Source organism: Alosa sapidissima, chromosome 17 (assembly GCF_018492685.1).
Source record: "Alosa sapidissima isolate fAloSap1 chromosome 17, fAloSap1.pri, whole genome shotgun sequence".
NCBI classification, from domain to species: domain Eukaryota; kingdom Metazoa; phylum Chordata; class Actinopteri; order Clupeiformes; family Clupeidae; genus Alosa; species Alosa sapidissima.
In genome coordinates this window covers 29,275,782-29,297,060 of record NC_055973.1, presented here as the reverse complement: position 1 = coordinate 29,297,060, position 21,279 = coordinate 29,275,782, and the positions used below count along the sequence as shown (strand labels likewise).

The following is a 21,279-nucleotide window of genomic DNA, read 5'->3' as shown; positions in this document are numbered from 1 at the left end:
TATAATACAATTTATAACACTTTTAATGATTTTTAATGCGGACCCTCTTTTTGCCCAGTTTACCTGCAGCAGTTAACTTCCCTTCTGCTGCAGTACACCCACTGCAGTACATGCAACTACTGTACAGAATAATTCCAAAATAAAAGTCTTGACCCATTTAGCAGGATTTAACATGAACTATATGGAGCACTTTATTAACACCGTTACAAGACAAAATAGCAAACTTATGGAGCTTGGCTGACCTTGAAGCATGCAGTAGAGCTGAAAGTTTGAAAATGGGGTCGGCAGGAATGTAGTTGACCTTGTAGTTGCCTGATTTAATTGCTTTTTATAAATATCTGACGGTGGTGACGAATATTTGGGACACATTTTGAGCAACCACAAAATAATACATATTACAATGTACTCTTTCATGTGGTAAATATATTATTCAATTCAATTATTACTTTTTGCTTTTTTAATCAAATTGAGATTATTATCTCCTATCTGAGGACAACTGATTTTGTAGGCAATGGGCCAGCATATAATCATTAAATTAATAAAAAATAAAAATAAACCTAAAAGAACCTTACATATGTGCAAACAACGCCCTCATTATAACCTTGATTCTTTTTATTCATGAAAATGCTATTCATTTCCAACAGAATGAGCACTTTTCTTAGTGGGACATGTTTTTGCCAAAGTTTCAAGAATCAGTGATACAATGATCTGATGTAATGCAGGAAATTCCAGTAATGACTCCCTGGTAGAGTGACTTTGGATGAATTGAATTCTTTTGTGTGTTGTCCTTTTCATTTTATCTTTTAAGATGATCACGTTTGGATGGACTTTCTTAACACTCCTCCTTCATTTTTGCTATATGCTTCCCAACATATTCACATATTTCCTGTGAATATTTTCCTAATTTTATTTTACATTTGGTCATTAATGAATTCCTAAAGCTAAACACACCTAGGTTACACTTCTTCAACACAGCCCTTCACACACACACACACTGTTTTGATTACAGATAATTGTTATTATGCATACAAGGTAAATAGACCAATGATGCCTACTGATATGGATGGAGCGTTAACTGCCTAGTTATGTTATGAATAAATAGTTTAGTGCTGCGAACAACAGCAGTCTACCTTAGTTGAATATTAATCCATGACATTTAATCAGGCTATTGCAATCTACTACCATTGTTAGCAATGTTTATTATATATAGACATCATACCATATTAATATAAAATGTAGTTCAACATGGAAATAGCTCAAATGAAATAATACTAATAAAAATATTTAGCATTCCCAAAAGTATATTTTATTCAAAATGTGTGAATGGTTGCGATGGTCACTAAATATATTTATAAATAGAGTAGCCATCTGAGGACAAATATGTGTAATTTGTAGCGATACAATCTGTCACATCAGGTAGGCTGCTACATTGTTTGCAGGTAGGCCTACATTTCATTCCTTTTTAATGACAAAACTCGAAACAGCGCCAAAACAACCACCAGTGGACAAAAAAGTAGTACACGTGTATTGTTAAGACTCGCCATAGAGAATTAATGGGGTATATTAAGGAGGTTATAGTTTGACGTTTTCGTACTCATGTGAACGTGTTTTGGGGGGCCACCTAAAATGAGGTGGCAAGCCGTAGGCTATTCGCCCGCGGGCCGTAGTTTGGGGATCCCTGGTTTAAGGCATCATCCCGGGTCGTAAAGTCCCTCTTACGTCTAACAGGGTTAGGAGTATTACCGTAGCTTTAGTGATTCGTGTATCGGCCGCCCACTCTAGGCTAAGCTGTAGCATACCATAGTGCTACTGCCCTACTTCCAGGCATCCACAGCGCAATCTGTGACTATTGGCCAGTCATAGTCGCTTCAAAGGAGTTGACTGGAGTAGGAGTAGCACTGGCAGTGACGTTAACCAATCGCGCACATGGTTTATATGGTGCGGAGGCACTTGCCTCAATCCGTCAGGATTCATTGCAAGGAGGACCTGGTGAGATTTATCTTATTCATGTCGATTTCTGTCTTATTTATTGCCAAAAATACTAGTCATTGTTATTATCACAGATCATGTTTTATTCTTTCATGTAGGCTATGTTTTCCTAGTCTGTGTTTTCTAAAGACATTCGGTTACTTGTCGCGATATATTCAGATAAGGCGTGTTCGTGTTTTGTTTTTGTGTGCTGCTTGCTTGGTTGGGGAGACTGCGATAATGTCTTATGTGGATACAAAGTAATAACATCGATGATCAAACGTTCTACGCCACAGACATAAACAATGATGTAGGCCTAGGGTAGGCTATCTCAGTTAGCCTATATGAACTTATTTCATGTTAAAATAATTTTACAGGCTACCGAACCGTGGCCTTTTACCGCTCGTCATGAATTAAATAGCCTACTCACCAACCGTTCATTTGATCCAGGGAATCTCAGAAACAAAATGAATATGTACATGGTGCCTAACCCTGGTATACCAGGCTGTCCACCAGGACTCGAATACCTGACACAGGTAATGCACTTGGAAATTATTTGATTACAAGGTTATTTATATTGTTTTGGGTGTAGATGTATTAAGCCAGCACAGTGTATTCTTTGCTGTTGAGGCCTATGTGTAACAATGTTTTTGCCATTTGTTGTACCCTACAATTAGCTCGACCAATTACTGATCAAGCAAAAGGTTGAAATCATTGAAGGTATGTGAAGATATAATATATATTCATTTATAGCATGTGTAGTGGGAAGGATACAGTAATGATATAAACTATTGCAGAAGGTCTCTATGTGGTTCTTTAACTGGGAGGGTCACCAAAATTAAAGCAAAATTCAGTAGTCCTAGATAAATAAATAATACAAACTCAAAAGAATTCCAAACAACGTAGATGAATACTGCAGATGATGGCTTTAATACATTCCAGAGCATAGGTTTGCGAAGCCAGCTACATCTGATATTTTGTGCATGGGTCTTATACCCTTCCTTCTCATGTCGTCACTTGTTTGTGTGAACTCTGAATAGAAAATATCTCCTGTGTCGTCTTTTACTACATTAGGAAGTACATACAGTATGTGCCTAGGTATTTTCCTTCTAATGACCTCTGCTCCTGCTGAACAGCTGTGCGTGAGTTTACCAGTGACAGAACACTATATGCAGCCTTCTTTTGAGTGCCAGTTATACATTGGATGAGTGCTAGTTATTCATTGGAAAATAATAATTCAGATTGTCAATAATTCAGATTGTCCTCCGCCACCAATGGCAATCTCATTTGTCATCCAAAGTGAAAATAATATTTGCCAGTTGGAGAGAAGGTGGTCGCAAGACTTGGCCAATGTTTTTGGGGGGTCACTAGACAAAAAGTTAAAGAACCACTGCTCCATACATCCCATGCTGAATATAGTTTTTATCTATTTATGTATTTTATTCCATGCAATATCACTGTAAAAACAGCTATCCTTACTTAAAATGTTTAGTATGTATAACTCAATTTTTGTCATTTGTTGATTTTGTCTGTTGAGATTACTTGCCTAAAAAGAGTGCAATTTAATGTTGAGGTGGAAAAGTAAATACTTGAATTGCTGAAGTTTGTGCTACACTGTAAATTAGTTAGTTAACCTTACTTAACCTGTTAGTTAACCTTACTTTTAAAAAGCATGCAAACGGATTGCCTTGAAATTACAGACTAATCTGGAATAGTAATGGCAAGTTGTGCAAATAAATGCTTACTTGGTGTAGTGTTCTTACACTACTGAGAATTCCTATTTCACCTAGGTCATTACAAGTATACTGTGTGTTCAATAAACACAACACGTGTATTGAAGTTGTGCCAGGGGCGCAGGAGATATTTTGAAAGTGAGGGGGACCAAATTGTGAACACAAACCCATAGTGAAATCAGATTTCCAGATATCGGATCGCCACCTCTGGCCCACTTTCGACCATCATATTTTAAACTTGCCAGAATATTAAGATAATACCATTGATTGTTTTCAAAATATTGTTTGATTAAAATTGTCAAAACTGTGAGATGAGCACAACGCCAGATCTGCCCTCAGACCAGCTTCTTGCTGTGTGCTATGTGCAATTCTACTAATTTTTTTAGATTTATTTTACACTACTTGGGCCAATGGTAGAATACTCTAAAAGCAACATGATGTTGATATTTTATGAAGCCATGAATGAATCATCATGCCTATGATCCAAACATAGACTACATGATCAAATAGCCTAGTTAGGCCTACAGTACCTAAATTGTCTGGTATAAACCAAATCAACTCTCCACTATGTGTCTGCAGTTAATATTTATGCAATGTTAGAACATGTTGGCTTAACAAGTTACCAGTCCAGAACACACAGAAAATTGCAACAGAAAGTTGCCTTTATAATCAACTATTTGTTCCAACAGCATTTAAACAAAGCATTTATAAAATTGAAAAAATATATATATTACATAAGAAGTAAAATAAAATACTGTTACTGTAGTAACTGTACCACATTATCCCAAGCTTCAAAGAGCTCCCCATGTCTGTGACAGCCAGACGTGACACCGCTAAATTCTCAGCTTGTTTATACCCCACACTGAACGCGTAAGAAAGGCCCATCACTCTGGGGTGTGGTCACCTACTCTCTGGGATTTATGCACCAAGGTAACTGAAGTATCCAATTTGTGTCTTGAAATTATGTTTGAAATAAAGGTCTTATAACAAAAACTTTGGGTAGGCCTATATACAGTACTTGTATTTTATAGTTAGGCTAGTGAAAACGAGTTGATCAGTAGGCTAGTTGAGTTTGTTATCAATAAACATAACAGCTAATGTCATGTTGAGCAGGAGATAGGCTACCATAAATCCTCAAATTATGCCCGGGATTGATTCTATTTATAGCCGGACTGGCCCGGACAAATAAAGGCAGGTTCCCATTTTTGCCTATACCATACCAGCAATTGCCATCAGTCCACCAGCACTAGAAGACATTGCTTCGATTTAAGTCAATGAAATAACACCTCTTCTTAATATTTTATTATATTGTTGGTTGGATTAATAAAGTCGTTTTCCTACCATGGGTCTCCAACACACGTTCTCAAGCTCATTGTCTTGCCGCCCCTTTCGAGCTAATTGCCAGAGGGTGAAGCCTACTACATTTAATTGTTGCGTGACTCAAGGCATTCCAGCCTACGAATTTAATAAAAAGTAGCCTACTAAATCATGCATAATTAAACAATAACTCAATTTAGGCTACTTGGCTACGCAAAAAAGTTTCTATTACAGCACAACCCCTATTCAATGAATGGCTGCCTTGTCTCGCAATAAACAGCGGTGGAAATCCCGACACTTTTTCAACTGCATGAAACATTACAGTGAACCATCAAATATCTCCCAGAGCTCAGTGCCCATCAGTCCCAACATTTAGCAATATAATCAAACAGTCCAAAAGTAAATTAGATCCCAAACCAAACCGAAAATGTTATGCTTTTGATGGCCTACCAGTATGCCGCTCCAAACGAAAAGCATCTCTAATGATGGTTGTTAAACTGGCTTCAGATATCCAACAGAGTGAATATGAGATTGTGCAGTCTTACAGTACTGTAGATGGCTGTGGTTAGTGATGTGATGCTGTTAATGGGGAGTTTTACATAGTTAGCGCAAACCCTATAGGTTATTATTTATTTAGCGTACCTATAAGGCTTTTTTTCCTTATCAAAAGTGAGGGGGATGACGGCCGTCTCTTCAGCACTGCGGGGGACATATCCCCCACGTCCCCCGTGCCTCCTGCGCCCCTGAGTTGTGCTAACTCAGTGGTTCTCAACCTTTTTTGAGCAAACGCCCCCCTGACCTTACTTTGATCTTCAGGCGCCCCCCCCCCCCCCCACACACACACACACACACACACACATACAATAAAAAATAAAAAAACTACACCCCTGGGTAGGCTATAGGCCACTCACACTCATGCTATATTGCTTAAATAAAAAAACGAGCCCATTTCTGTGCTGTTTTGGTTTCTTCTGGAATTATAAGAAAATGTCCCTATGAGCCTATTTTATTATTAAGCAGATTTAGCCCACTGTTAGAAGCAATAGGAGACTGGTTGGGTAAAAAAAAACCACTAATAGCAATATTATAAGACCTGTTCTCACTTTGATTGACATTCTGGGCAAACAGGGTGTTGATGGTAGGACGCCTTGACTGCTGATCCCTCAGAGACTTGAAGTAGGCCGGATCTTTGGATGCTTTGTCGGGATGTTTTTGAATTAAATGTTCCTGTAACCGCGAGGGTTTCATGGCCTCATTCGACAAAATGTGATCGCAGAGCAGGCACATAGGTAAAGTAGTGTTCATCGGTGAAGGAATAAATCCATAAATGATGTAATTTGCATTATACTGTCGGCACTTTTTCTTGCTATCCACCATGTTTGTTTGTGTTGTTTTATTAAAGATGAAGACGTCACAGTGAATTGTGTACATTTTTATTGGTTATTGAACTGTTAAGCCGCGAATTTGGGTTATGTTTATCGGCGTTACTATAGAGATGACGATAGCTGGGGCTGGGGGATGTGAGTCCGGGCGTGTGCAGGCCCAAACTGCACTGTATGACCACTGAGCATAGATAAACAGTTAAATGTAGCTGGGACAGTAGAGGGGTTAGAAACCCATGAGTGAAAATAGCCTATTTATTTCAGGTAGCCTATTTTTGCACCAAAAATATTTTAACCGTACCGCCCCCGTTGAGAAACCCTATGCTAACTAGTGTTACATTTCCCACAATGCATTTCCAGAATGCCACAGCATATTTGTAAATATATCACATGGGCAATTCCATGCAAAGGTCATCCTTACCATGGAAAAAAAAGTTGTGCATACGCAAATAGAACTGTTGTTAAAATCTTCATTTAGGTCTATATTTTATTGTTTGTAACTGATCTGATTGAATTTGATGGAGAATTACACTCTTTTTACATCATAAATATGGTGTGCAACCATACAAAAACAACATTTTTCACATGGTAATATTATACATATTTAAAAAGTGAATAAATGGACCCAAGGTTCAAACAAATTGTGTCATTTGACAAATTCCAGATTGACAAGGGAATGGTAGAGCAATGTCTATGCTCAGCTTGCCTTTAAGAGCACAACTCCTTACATTTGTAAGGCTTTCGTTTTTAAGTCAGCAAGTTCCATGGCCATGTCACATCCATAACGTTTTATAGGAAAAGTTTATGCTACACATACAGTGTTGATGCGACAATGTCCATAGTGTCTGTGCAAAGCTGATTTATATCAATGTAAAGTGTGATGACCAAATTGTGCCCCTTTCTTACTTTTAAAACCTTTAATGGTGCGTTATGGATGTGACGTTATGGATGTTACATAATGTAAATTTACAAGACTGGAGACTTTATTATACCTCAAAGCCGATAAAACGTCTGTTCTGGTGGCATGTCAGTTTCAACGCATTTCACCTTAGTGTTTACAATTGACATTTCAAAGATTATTAGGTTGATCAAAACCACAGGGAGGCCTTGCCTAACCATTAGCAAAACAAACATAATATTAAAATACCTCCAGTGATTAGCCTAGCCATAGCCTATTTTCAAGTGGCCTAATTATCTTCCTGTAAATGTCATACTGTTGTTGTACAGTAACTGGATTATCGTGTTAGCTGGTGAAGATGGCTGACTTTGCAGCTGGAGTTAACATAGCAACCTCCTTCTGTTGCAGATCTGTTCAGCCTGCCGTTCACGTCTGCTTAACACAGTTTAATTTTAAATGTGACGCGATATGCCAGCATTTGAAGTGTCAGGTCCTCTGTAGCTAATACCCACAGAGTAACATAGTAATGGCAGCAATAAACTAGATGTACCGCATAGCAGTACAAAATATGACCGCCTCTCAGTCCTGCATATTCTCTTCGCAAAAATAAATCACACTTGTCAATTTGTCTTCATCTCCTACTTCTGCAACTCATGTGCATGTAAATGAGTGTGTGCATATGTGAGTTTGCTTTTGTTTATAAGAGTGTGCGTATGCGTTCCTGTGTTTGTGTGTTTATGTGTGTGTGTGTTTGTGTGTGTGTTTGCATGCGCACATGCGTATGCGTGCCTGTGTGTATGTTTATGTGTCTGCATTCCTGTGTGTGTGTGTGTGTGCTTGCCTGTTTGTATGTGTTTATGTGTGTGTGTGTGCTTGCCTGTCTGTGTGTGTATGTGCTTGCCTGTCTGTATGTGTGCGACTGTGCGTGCGTGCTTGCGTGTGTGTGTGTGCTTGCCTGTTTGTATGTGTTTATGTGTGTGTGTGTGCTTGCCTGTCTGTGTGTGTATGTGCTTGCCTGTCTGTATGTGTGCGACTGTGCGTGCGTGCTTGCGTGTGTGTGTGTGTGTGTGCGCATGTGCGTGTGTGTGCATGTGCGTGTGTGCGCGTGCATGTACTTTACAGTATGTGTGCAAATCACAAATGAGTGGGTATGGGTTAGGTTGATCCGGGCTCTTGAGACTAACATACCATAAATATTTTGTCATCTTGGGTGCAACGGTTCAGGTAGGGATAGTTATTTAGGTGAGTGGCCACCAAGTTACATGTTCCCTGGTGTTTCAGTAACCCGGGAATCACTGACCAAAATGAATGACGGTAAAATAAAAAAAATACATTTCTTTTTTATATTTTAAATGACTTGTTGTTCTGATTCTTCCTGTGGATCTTAGTGGGCACTGAGGAAGCAATAATTTCATCGCTAGTTTTTCATGATTACTATTTAAATTGTTTCATATCAAAATTCACTACTTAATTATGTGTTTTATGTAGTTTGTCGAGGACTGGTTCAGACACGTTACATCCATAACGTGAAAACGTCACATCCATAACGCCAGTTTTTCCTACATAATGCATTACAAAAATGACGCATAGTTTCAAAAACACACTTTTTGTGTTCATTCAAGTCTCCTTCATGCTACATATATCATAGTTTCAGCAGTTTCCTTCAAAATTCACAGAGTTTGTAGAAAACCTGTAATCTCTCACAAAAGTGTGTCCATTTCATGTCACATCCATAACGCTGATAAAATGCCTTATATTCTATAGGATGAAATTGATTATATGAAATTTGAGGATATCTCAGCATTCAGAGGACAGAGGTTACATTAAAAGTTATGCAAATTAATTCACTGATACTAATTTTTCCCCCACTCTAAGGCATTTTGTTTACCAATATGAGTCCAATTGTCACATCCATAACGCTGGAACTGCCCACATATTAATCCTTACTGAAATTCAATCTTAAATTACAATAAAAAAAAGTGGCAGTGACACTAAAGGCTTTATATACTGTTGTTGTGTAATTTATGTTGATGTACTGTACTGTATCACACCATCAACCATCAATCATGCACGGCAGCCATTATGTGCCAGAATGCTCGCCAAACATCAGCTTGAGGTGGAGAGTGAGGCAGTGAATGAACCAATTACACTGGAGGATCATTAGGGGACCAGATTGAGAGAGCCAGTTTGGGAATTTAGCCACCCCCTAATCTTTAATGACCACAGTGAGTCAGGACCTTTGTTTAATGTTGCATTTGAAGGTCAGTCACGTTACTGAGGCATTGAGATTGATTGTTTGACCAGAGAGAAGAGTGCCATTTATTGGCAAGCCACCACCACCACTTCCAGCAGGAACTTAGTTTTCCAAGGAGGTCTCCCATACTAATCAAGCCTGCACCTGCTTAGCCTAAGTAATTTAGCAGAGACAGGGTTTGCTGTTGCATACAAACATCTCCTCACAATCTGCTAGCTGCCTGTCCCCTGATTACATTGTAAAAAAAGTGGTCTCTGTAGACAGCCCAGGCTCCAAAAACGGCAACAAAAACAGCCTGGTGCTGTTGAATTTCCCCTTGGGAATCAATAAAGTATCTATCTATTTATCTATCTATCTATCTATCTATCTATCTGGTGCAGCGTGGACCATGAAACATAACACAATTTACAATTCCTATTCCAGATTAGTCTTTAATTTCAAGGGCAATTGGTTTGCATGTAAAGGTAAGGTTAACTAACAGGTTAAGTGAGGTTAACAAACTTACAGTGTAGCACAAACTTCAGCAATTCAAGTATAGTTTACTTAATTGTTTACTTTTCCACCTCAAAATTAAGTGACACTCATTTTAGGCAAGTAATCTCAACAAAAGACAAAAACTGAGTTCTACTTACAGGTACTAAACATTTTAAAGCAATGGGGGTGTGTTTGGCTCGGGTCATCGTGCAAATGACCCTAGGGTGGAATTTACCCCGAACTATTGCTTTAAGTGAGGAAAGCTATTATGTTTTATATGAGAAACATTTATTCACCATGTCTTTGGTATAGTATTGGTGTGAATATGAATTACTTGACATTGTTTATACAATACACTGCACCTTTAATTTGACTGTTTTAGTGAGATTCTTATAACATTTGCAATAACTGCAGTAACATGCAATAACTTGTAAAAATCTAAATGCATTCATTAAAATATGCATTTTCTCATTTATCTGCAGCCCTTGTTGGTTTTGAAAGCAATAACAAGTATGAGATTCGCAACTCCATGGGTCAGAATGTTTTTTACGCAGTGGAGGAAAATGACTGCCTAAGTCGCCAATGTTGTGGTCCCCTGCGCTCATTCACAATCCGAGTATTGGATAACTACGGCCAGGAGATCATCACAGTCTCCAGACCTCTGAAGTGTATGTCTTGCTTCTTCCCCTGTTGTCTGCAGGAGGTGAGACCTTGTGCCATCAGGGTACACTACTAAGAACATACTAGGGCTAACCGCATCAGTCCACATCAATAGGGCCTCAGTCCACATCAATAGGGCCTAAGCATTTGTTAGCAAAGCTTATATATATATACTACCACAACAACTTGCTGCGTTAGCCTCAAATTGTATTATTGTTGTTGTTGTTGTTGTTAATAATAATAATAATAATAATATCATCTTCTCTATTATTGTGTTAAATGTTCCAAAATGTAAAGCACCTTGAGCTGCATTCTGTGTATGAAAGGTGCTATACAAATAAAGCTTAAGTTCAATTTCAATTTAATTTCACTTCTAGAGCGCCAAAACATTACACATGTCTCATGGCGCTTTGCAGTGTGTTAAACATTCAGAGAGCCCATGAGTAACAGGGGCAAGGAATTATTATTATTATTATTATTACTACTACTATGAAAGTAGCAGTAGTTTCTATTGATTATAATCTGTCTTCAGGTTTCTCTGTCATTGAGGCAGAACAGTGATATGACATTATGTCTATATCTGTGACTGTAATAAGGTAGCAGGAATTCTAGTGTCCAATTGAGTTGACTCAGTGAAACATACAGTAGCAACAATACTGGAGCCATTGGGCAGTTTTTAAGAGCTGAATGGTTTTGATTATCTGAATTTGTGTCAATAGAGGTAACCTAAATTATTTTCTCATTGAATGTCTTAGCTTGAGATCCAAGCTCCACCAGGAAATACTGTAGGCTATGTGATCCAGCAGTGGCACCCGTTTATCCCCAAGTTCACCATTGAGAACGAACACCATCAGCCTGTTCTGAAACTTCAGGGGCCTTTTTGTGGATGGAGCTGCTTGCCTGATGTGGATTTTGAGGTGAGTTCTCTGTATTGGTAGCCTAGATATTAATACAAAAGGATCAATTTGCTGATAAGCTATGGATTAAATACATATGACCCTCTTTGTCCAGGTAACATAGGTAGAAGATATTGTACAAATAACCTCCTCTTTTACAATACGTTCACTGCGACCAAGGGATCTGCTCATCTGCCATTCATATTCAGAGCAACAGTTCTTCCAGAAAGACTCAGCAGACAGAATAGAATCAGTTAACAATTTAATTAGTAAAGGAACGGCTTGGATACAAGCATTATAGAGTCCTGAATAGGTTACAGTCTTTGGCGTAGGCCCCGTCTCGGATCCGTCCAGCGATAAGCGGATCTCATCTCCTGCCGATGGATGAAGGCAGGGGCGGGGAGCCTACCCCCAAAAGTGATGCCCGCCAGGGTGGTGACTCAGTAACCTGGTTCTGAGAGGAACAAAGACATTAGTATACATACAAGATAATTTAAACAGCATGTCTGGGCAGAGGTGATGAGGTTGTGCCAGGACGCCGACAGAATTTTAAAGTGGCTAGGTGTTAACCATTTAACCTAGGGTTGCATTGGGGCCCCGCAGCATGCTTTCGCTATAGTGGGATTTAGAAGCTTGACGAGCTGGGCAACCAGCGTCTAGGGCAACCTAGACCAATGCGGTGGCCGGGCAACCGGCTTCCAGGGCAACCTGGACCATAAGCACTTCACGATCTGGGCGCCCAGTGACTAGCAAGCTAGTACATCGTGATGAGCCAGGCAACCGGCATCCAGAGCAACCTGGACTTTAGTGCTTATGCGAGCTGGGCAACCAGCATCTAGGGCAACCTAGACCACGAGACGTGCCGGGCAACCGGCATCCAAGGCAACCTGGACCATTAGCTGGGCAACCAGCGTCTAGGGCAACCTAGACCAACGTGACGGCCGGGCGACCGGCATCCAGGGCAACCTGGACCGAACTGGGCAACCAGCGTCTAGGGCAACCTAGACGAGCGTCATGAGCCGGGCAACCGGCGTCCAAGGCAACCTGGACAGTGAGCTGGGCAACCAGCGTCTAGGGCAACCTAGACCAACGTGACGGCCGGGCGACCGGCATCCAGGTCAACCTGGACCGAACTGGGCAACCAGCGTCTAGGGCAACCTAGACGAGCGTCACGAGCCGGGCAACCGGCGAGAAGTGACCTAAACCATAAGCGTCGAACGAGCTGGGCAACCAGTGAAAAGAGCAACATGCCCATGGCTGAGACTAAATCACCACAAGCTACCGGCATGCTGGGCCCCAGTATGTTTCAGCGATTAGTGCAAGGCGAATGCCAGAATTTAACCACCGCCACCAGGATTTGTGAAGGTAAAATGAGGTACCCGAGTTAACATGATGCGGAATGAGTGAGAAGTGAACCTCTTTGGAGAGAGGTTACATTTAAGCAGCACGTTAGCTAGATGGCTGCTGAAAATCAGGTAAAGTGTGAGCCGTAGTTTAAGGTAGTGAACGGGGACCAGGGAAGCAAAACATGGTTAGGGTTAAAAGGTTAAACATGCTTTACTCAGGATCAATGCAGGGGAATAGAGCTTGTGGTTGCAGATGCTTGGGACCAGAGCAATGAGTTAGTTGATATGGGTGCTTGAGTATATACGCATCGAAGACATGTGGTTTAATATTTAGGACAGATGAGCATTATGACTAGTTTTGTGGAAGACTAGTGCTTGTGAAGCCAGATGTGTGTTCTGGTTCGATAGCTCATCTGCAGCAGCTAGAGTGAGATGAATGCATTGAGCTGCAGACCCAAGGCCAAGATGGATGCGTGAGAGCTACACCTTAGCACCTGCTCTTGGAAAGCCCCCCAAAATAAGATGAGCAGCATCAGTAATGCGAGGGAAGCATGACCTTGCGACGTAGACAAAGGACTTCTCAGGACAATTCATGCCTGTATGTGACAGGAGGAAGAAACATATGTAACTGAAATATGACAAGACAACGAACAGATGAGTGCTGGGGTACCATTGGTGCCTAGCATCTCAGAGTGCAGAGGAGCTCTGAGTGACGTAACGAGACCTCGCTATACCAGCTGCACCAACTGTGGCAGGATAGTACAGTTTAGAACTGGCTGCTGGAGAGACAATGAGTAAAGGTAGCAATGAGGAGAGAATAAGCAATAAATATCGCCCAACTGGATGCAGAAATTATATCAGTCATGCGCCCCTGAGTGATGAGTGGAGGGGTGTGCATACACGTGACATTACATGTGGCCGGCACATTTTAATCAAAGCGACTGACAATGTACCCTGGGAATCCAAAGTTCTCACGTAAGCGTTTGCTCAGGGAGAGACTCGAGTCTGGCATCGCCCCTTGCATCGTGGGGAACCAATCATATCTGTGTAGCTGATATAGCGGGCCAGAGGTGATCTAAACAGATGACTGACGTAGTGTCATCCCATTGCGTCGAAGTTAACATTGACCGTATAGCGTTATCCGTTTCCCTTAATTGCCTTTGATCCCTTAGTCAGATTGGGTCAGGTCCTCCAGGCTACTGACAATGCGGTAAACAGGTTAAAGCTAAAACAATTCTCCCACAATGCCAGTGCAATTAAAAACAATTTAGAAGGTAGAGCACAATAACGAAAAGTGCATCAGTGAGTTTTACAGACAAGAGTTAGTTCTAGACAGGTGATAAGTGCTGGGATTAGTAAGGCTAGTTTTGAAGCTGTGCCACAAGAGGAGATATCCTCGAAAGCGCTGGCCTTCGGGAGAATTGAGACTGAGAAGACTGAGGGATGACCCCACTCCAGTATGAACTGGAAACATGATTCACGCGATTGCGTGATTCCGTGAACCGGCACTGCCATCCCTGTAAGAAAGTAGATGTTAGTGTGATATGTGGAACTGCTTCTCCATTGACGAACTGCATCCCCTCAACGGAAGAGGGGAGGCATGATGCACCTGCAGGGGTTAGCAAATTAAAGATTGGCAGGAGAATGTAAAAGGAACTTGCACGTCCTCCCTGGCGCGATCACTTTGGGTGAGCATATCTGCCAAAAACAAAACAGCCAAGGCAAAATAGGAGAATGGAAATTAGAGTATACATTATTTGCAGAGGATCCTGCTAAAACGGCAATTCGAGTCAACAATCAATGTGACGGATGGCGTGACTAGATGGGCTGAAATCACATGGACACGCAGAGACCCGTTGTGTTTAAAGAGAGTGCATGAAGGGCGCAGCATCGGCCTGAAGGAGACTTGAGTCTGCCATTGATGATGGACCGCTCCGTTTGACCTGCGAGAAGGAAGGAGTGGTTAGACAGGTGACATGTAGCATCGTCATTGGTAAAACAGTCAGCCAACGGCTACGTTGGTAGTCGTGATCAACAAACTTCCAGCATAGGCCACCACTTAAACCACAACTAGCAAAATGTAAAATTGCCGACATAATCATGAAAAGCCGGTAACCATTAACACCAATATATGGAGTGCTGAAGCGACCCACTGGTGGGCAGTGAGCAAAGTGAGGCCTGCCATAGAATTCCTAGGAACCCAATACACAATACAGAATCAGAAAAGACATTTCAAACATACAAAAGACGCTAGAAGGATATGTTAAATACACAAATGACACAGCTTCTTAATTAAAAGCTCAACCAACACCATGTGGGCATGAGCCCATCACTGTGGTGTCAGCTCATGAACACAGACATAGTAGCCTACGGGCATTGAAAAGAAAACACCTATTATTGCCTAGATAATAGCTTGTGTGACATACTGGCAATTGATGACCATGGGCCGGCGCACCGTCATTTTGGTTCAAGCTTTGGTGTAAGACCCCCCAAAACTGAGAACCCAGATAGCAGAGAACGTCGGGGACGTCACAGCATACCTGGGACATGACAGATCAGCGGTAGCTGAGAGTAGTTTGATCAACGACAACTAGCAATCAACAGCCCGTGCCACGTGAGCAAGCTGAAGTGCAAACTCGCATACAAGACCGACTGAGGAGGACTTGAGCAGTGCATGCAGAGAATCACCCGAGGAAGGCCGTGTAGACTTCCCACCAGAAGGTATGGGACGCAATCCCAGATGATTAAACAAATGCAACGAATGAACTGGCTTCCCGCAGCCATGCACAAGGAGTGATACCTGAACCGAAGTTCCAGCAGCCGAGTAGCCTAGCCTAAATATGCAGCCCAACGAGCCGCGAGACAAATTAAGAGGCTATACAAAAAGACAACTGGTTTGATGACGCTCAACCAAGGTAGACATTGAGATAACCACAGTGAGTGTAGAACATCAATTAAACAGGTCTTAATACAGGGCCGGGTTCAACGGCAGCGTGGTGCAGGCTAGTAATTAACAGCACAAATTGCAGGGATTATGAAATCAGCAGGAATTATTGTAAGGAGGCCTAAGTGAAAGTTAAACCGTGTCAGTCAAGTCAGTTTGTTTGCTGCCCGCCGAATAGCGTTGGCAAGCAGGTTGCATGACTGTGGGTAGAGTGTAGCCCAGCCCGAGGAGCTTGGGAAGAGAGCACAATAACCTTACCAACCAGACGCTGAAGCTTGAGAAATCGTTGCCGAAACGACATGGGCCTGCAACAGAGTTGCGCGAGGACAGCGACCCGGCAGTAGGTTACCGTGAAGTGAAGGCTGCAACAGCGTGAGCGTGACTGGCTCCGATATGCAGAGATTAGCGATGAAGCGGCATGCAGTGGCCCTGACCGAAGGACGCACATGTCTGAACAGCGCAGCGAATGAGCGCGGTTGGATTGTAACAAGTAACGCCACTGAGGGCAGAAGGGGCGAATGTAAAAATGCAGAGAGCCCAGGTCCACGCGGAAGCCTGAGCTAGGACGTCAAAGTCGGCGTACTGAGAAGCAAAAGCAGTGTTAGGTGGAACATATTTAAAGAGCCCACTGAATTCCTATAGGCTAGCGCTGATTGAATGAGTGAATGATCAGATTGCAGGGCTTTCCCGAAAAGTAGGCAAAGCTAGGATTGGCTCCATGTAAGCATGGGAGGAGTAAAGGCTACACTACGAGTCTTCCTAGTAGAACTTTCGCTGAAGCTATCATTTACATTTACAACCATAGTTTTATTTTGATGGCCCCTAGTGCCACAGCTGACAGTTGCAAGCAAATTTGCGGAATTGTTCAGCTCTAGAGTCCCAATAATAATCACAAGTCTTTTCATCAGCAATTTGGAAATGCTTCTTAGTTTTGAGGAACATTATAAGTTGATGTCATATTAAACAAACCAGACAATGGCAACATTACTAGATCTATGATGTAGAGACAAAAGGCCTCAGCAAGGACACAGCAAGTCAGCCTGGCTTTTGCAGAGAGGTTTCACTCCTTTATACTTGAAGGAACACCAACTGAAATTATGAGAGAGGTTTTAAGTGCCAATGGGCACATCTGTTTTGGAATATTGATAATTGTGAAAGCGTGCTGCAACAGCTTCAAAATATCAGAGAAGATTATTTCTGTTGGCAGGGGGTAAACATGGGTGGTGTCTGTCATACTAGTTCTGCATGAGAGAGCACATAAACATAAATATTTAACCAGCTATTCTTGTTGACCACCAGTTGTGTTAAACCAACTTTCTGTGACAGTTTTCTGTGAGTAATCAAAGTGTTCACACAGGACGTTAAAGGAAAATGTGCGTATGTGTGAGTTTTTTTTTTAATTATTTTTTTTTATCGTGGGCCCTATTTTCCCCATCTTACTGAGTCCAGAATTCTACTAGGGACAAAAACGTTCCAGTCTGAATAATCGGCAACTGCAGCTGCATAATGCAATCCTAATGGCCAATCAAGTAAGTAAATTGACATGGAGGCAAGTAGGTCATCCATATCACATAGTGATGTGATAGACATTCAATCAAATTAAAGCATTTCAAGTACTTCAGACTTCAGTACTTTAATGGCACAAGTGGCGCTGAGGGGAACAGATTGGGCTGTCTATTACCAACCTGTCACAATGGACATTGGACCTCGCAAATGGCACAGCCTCACAATAATTTTTCCAGTTTTCAGTCTTGCTGTGTAGGTTACGCTTATGGTGTTTTTTTTTCCTAGTTTCACTCCAATGCATTATTTCTTTGTTTATATAAATCTGTAAACAGTCCAAATTATCTTAGGACTTGCCATTCCTGCAGTGTCTCAGATCTGGAGTGTAAAATATGTAACTGGGGAAAATGATTATCAGTGACGTTGCACAGGTTTAGACTGAAATGGAAATGCCTGGTTGCTGACTTCATTCTAGATTTTGGAGACATTTCTAAGAGATTGTAAGCATTAATATGTTACAGACCACACAGTTCTTTATGTGAGGCTCTTGTGTAGTAAACATTGACTTCTACCATATATGTGGCTTTGTCTAATGTAAACCTTCATATTCTAAACGTCTAGAGCATATAGAATAGGTCTTTATTGTTATTGTCTCAGGTACAAATAAATGTAAAGTGCTATCCAGTCAGTGCATTATTCATTGAGTCTATAAAAATATAATGTAAGTGCTAGTGTTACTTAACAAATAATAAATAGAAACATATAACAGCATTAGCAGCATACACAAACACACAAAGTCATACACACCCAGTCATTGCATAAAAACAGTATGAACATACATCTACAGACATCCATACTTTCTGTCATTGGATTGATCCATTTCACATCAGATTCCATATTGCACATTATTTTTGTTTAGCATTGAGGGTGGTTATTGCAGTTGGATAAAAACTGTGTTTGAGTCTACTGTATTTGTCCTTGCGTTAATTGATCTGTACCGTCTGCCTGAAGGCAACAGTTCAAACAGGGAGTGATCGGGATGGTGGGTGTCCTTTATAATGTTCTGGGCTTTTTTGAGACAGTGGGAACTTGTAGTTCTTTCAGTGTGGGGAGAGGGCAGCCGCGATCTTTTGGGCAGTGTTGATGACCCTCTGGAATGCTTTCCTCTAAGCGGCTGTGCAGCATATAATCTCATGTCGTGTCTGTTTAGTCAAGACATACAGCACTATAAATTGAGTGGGAACCCAGCCACTATACGAAAAGAAAAATGCTTGTTAAGCAAAAACAATGTGGTATATGTTTTTGTCAGTACACTATAGTCAAGTCAAGTTGCTTTATTTGTGTAGCACATTTAAAACAGGAGTTGATCCAACATGCTTATGATATATACAGTATACTGCATGTACGATATATATGATGATGCCTGAGGGCATGTAGACAGTGTTAGCCAGTATCCAGCAGATGGCGCCAGGTAATCACTTTAGATTTAACATGGCCTGACCCATACTTGTGTGGGCACATGAACATATTGACACAGATGAAGATTTGCATCAACTGTAAAGCATTGTTAACTGTAAGCTGTGATCTCACTGTCATAACTTTTAGAGTTTTTTCAAATCTGTGTATAGTGTACACAATTCTACATGGCTTGGTTCCCACCTATTTACATGATTTTGTTTGTTTCCACTATGTTCGTTTTGTTAGATCTAGAATGGCCTCCATACATAAGTGTACCGCACCCTTTCGTTATATAACTTTTGACATTTTCGGTTAAAGCCATCACACAATGGACAATCTGCATTATATTGATGTGATATGTGATCTGTCTTGTTTGTTAAATGTTGTCTGTTGGATATTAAACTGCCCTGCCTAGGGACTGCAGATATAAATTACCCTATATGGCTAAATCTGGTACAATGCATCAAATGGCAACATTTATGTTAAAAAGTGTCCCTATTAAATAAAATGAATAAATAATAATACATTTTCCTTCTTCCCATGGCCTTATAGATTCTGACCATGGATGAGACCAAAATTGGGAAGATAAGTAAACAGTGGACAGGGCTACTTCGAGAGGCATTCACAGACTCCGACAACTTTGGTATCCAGTTCCCCTTGGACTTGGATGTCAGGATGAAGGCTGTCATGATAGGAGCCTGCTTCCTCATAGTAAGTTCTGAACAAAACGTCAGTGACAAAACGTCAGTGCATTTTGTTATTTGTTCCATTCAGTCAAGCATCTTTCAGTAAAATGTACCTTTCCCCTATTGATAAGCCTTCCCATCATTCATCGTTGTTTGACGGCTTCTCTGTGCAGGACTTCATGTTTTTTGAGAGCACCAATAACTAGGGCACCATGACCATGGTGGCACACACTTCTGCGGATGGTTGCCATGACGCAGCAGACGCAGCATGACAGTGCCCTGGAGCTGAATCCGATGAGGTGAAAAACAGGGAGCGTCCGGAGAAGGCAGTAGGAACCGGGGAGAGTTTGGGAATGTAGTGCATAGCTTGTCTGTGTTAGAAAGCATTCTTTGGAGGGGAGCAGTGGGTGTTTCACCTTTGGATCAGCTCTTTGATGCAAAAGTAGATTGCTAAGAGCCCTTCCTGTGTTTGTGCCGTGTATACTGTGTGTCACTGCAGACATCAACAGTTTTTGATGATAAGAATGTTGCACGTAACATCAGAACTCTGATACTTGGTACTTACAATAACATGACGAGGGTTTGCAAGAACATAACTGCGACCAAACAAGTCATCTTATTCTGCTCAACTTTAGCACATAGATGGGCTAAGTCATGCCTTTAAGAGGAAGTCAGTCTTGTATTTAAACACAGAGATCACATTCATAGGTTTTGATATTTAATATTTTAAATGTTTAAGCAGTCTTTTGACCTGATATTTATTTATTATTATTATTTTTAATTTTTATTTTTTTCCAAAGCGAATCATGTTTATTTATTTTACATGACTTAATGCTTGTGTTCTAAATGTGTGCTTTAGCATAGGGATCTAGCTCTGAAACTACTGTACAAATACAGACAAATACATGACTCTCAAGCAAGACTAGAATAACAACATTGACATTATTTTGTTACCATATTCCTTTCATACTTGAGTGTATTTCATAAACATTGTTTTTTATTAATTTTAAAAATACAAACGTCGTCCACAATGTGTGATGTATGCAAACAATGTTTGCATGGTGAATCATTTGTGACCAAGGGATAAATGTAAGTGAATAAGCAATGCAAGAATTCATGTGACAATGGTAATATAGCCTACTTTATGCAACATCTGTTTATGACATTACATCCTTAATTACAGCATGTCAAAATAAATTTCATCCACTTTTTCTTGGTATTTTTATCCTATCTTTTTCCCCACATGTACAAATCCATTTTCAGTTCACATAACTGCAGCCCGAAGCAAACAAAACTCAAACTGAAATGTAGGATAACTATTTACATTATGACTCAGGTGAGCTTCTGTTGTGGTGGAAATGACAGTTGTGGATGTTATGAATGTAGCTCAAATGTGTGCACTCTATGTTTTGTTATTAAAATATATGTATATTTTCACTCTTGTGTATCATGAGTTTCACAAAAGTGACAATGGCACTAAACACTAAAATAAAGAACTCCTCAGTTCAGTTCAATTCAGTTCAGTTTATTATTTGTCCCAGCAGGAAGACATCACATGAAGAACATACAGTGGTAACATACAATGCTAAATGAATTATTTACAAGATTAAAAACAAATGTACAAGTTTAAAAACAAATGTACAAGTTTTTAAACAAATGTACAATGTTTTAAGCAAATTTACATTTTTTTAAACAAATTTACAAGTTTTAAACAAATTGACAATGAGTGAACAAATGTACAAGTTTTTAAACAAATGTAC

At 40.6% G+C, this 21,279-nt stretch overlaps 1 protein-coding gene across 1 annotated transcript; it reads left to right on the top strand.

The window, feature by feature from the left end:
• The first annotated feature begins 1,915 nt into the window (after window positions 1-1,915).
• On the top strand, window positions 1,916-20,956 carry si:ch73-206p6.1 (phospholipid scramblase 1). The gene is made up of 7 exons (XM_042068515.1): window positions 1,916-1,989; window positions 2,419-2,504; window positions 2,646-2,688; window positions 10,509-10,729; window positions 11,442-11,603; window positions 19,386-19,544; window positions 19,693-20,956. Exons 2-7 carry the CDS (start codon window positions 2,436-2,438, stop codon window positions 19,723-19,725), a joined length of 687 nt encoding a protein of 228 aa, XP_041924449.1. The 5' UTR covers window positions 1,916-1,989; window positions 2,419-2,435; the 3' UTR covers window positions 19,726-20,956.
• Window positions 20,957-21,279: the final 323 nt, after the last annotated feature.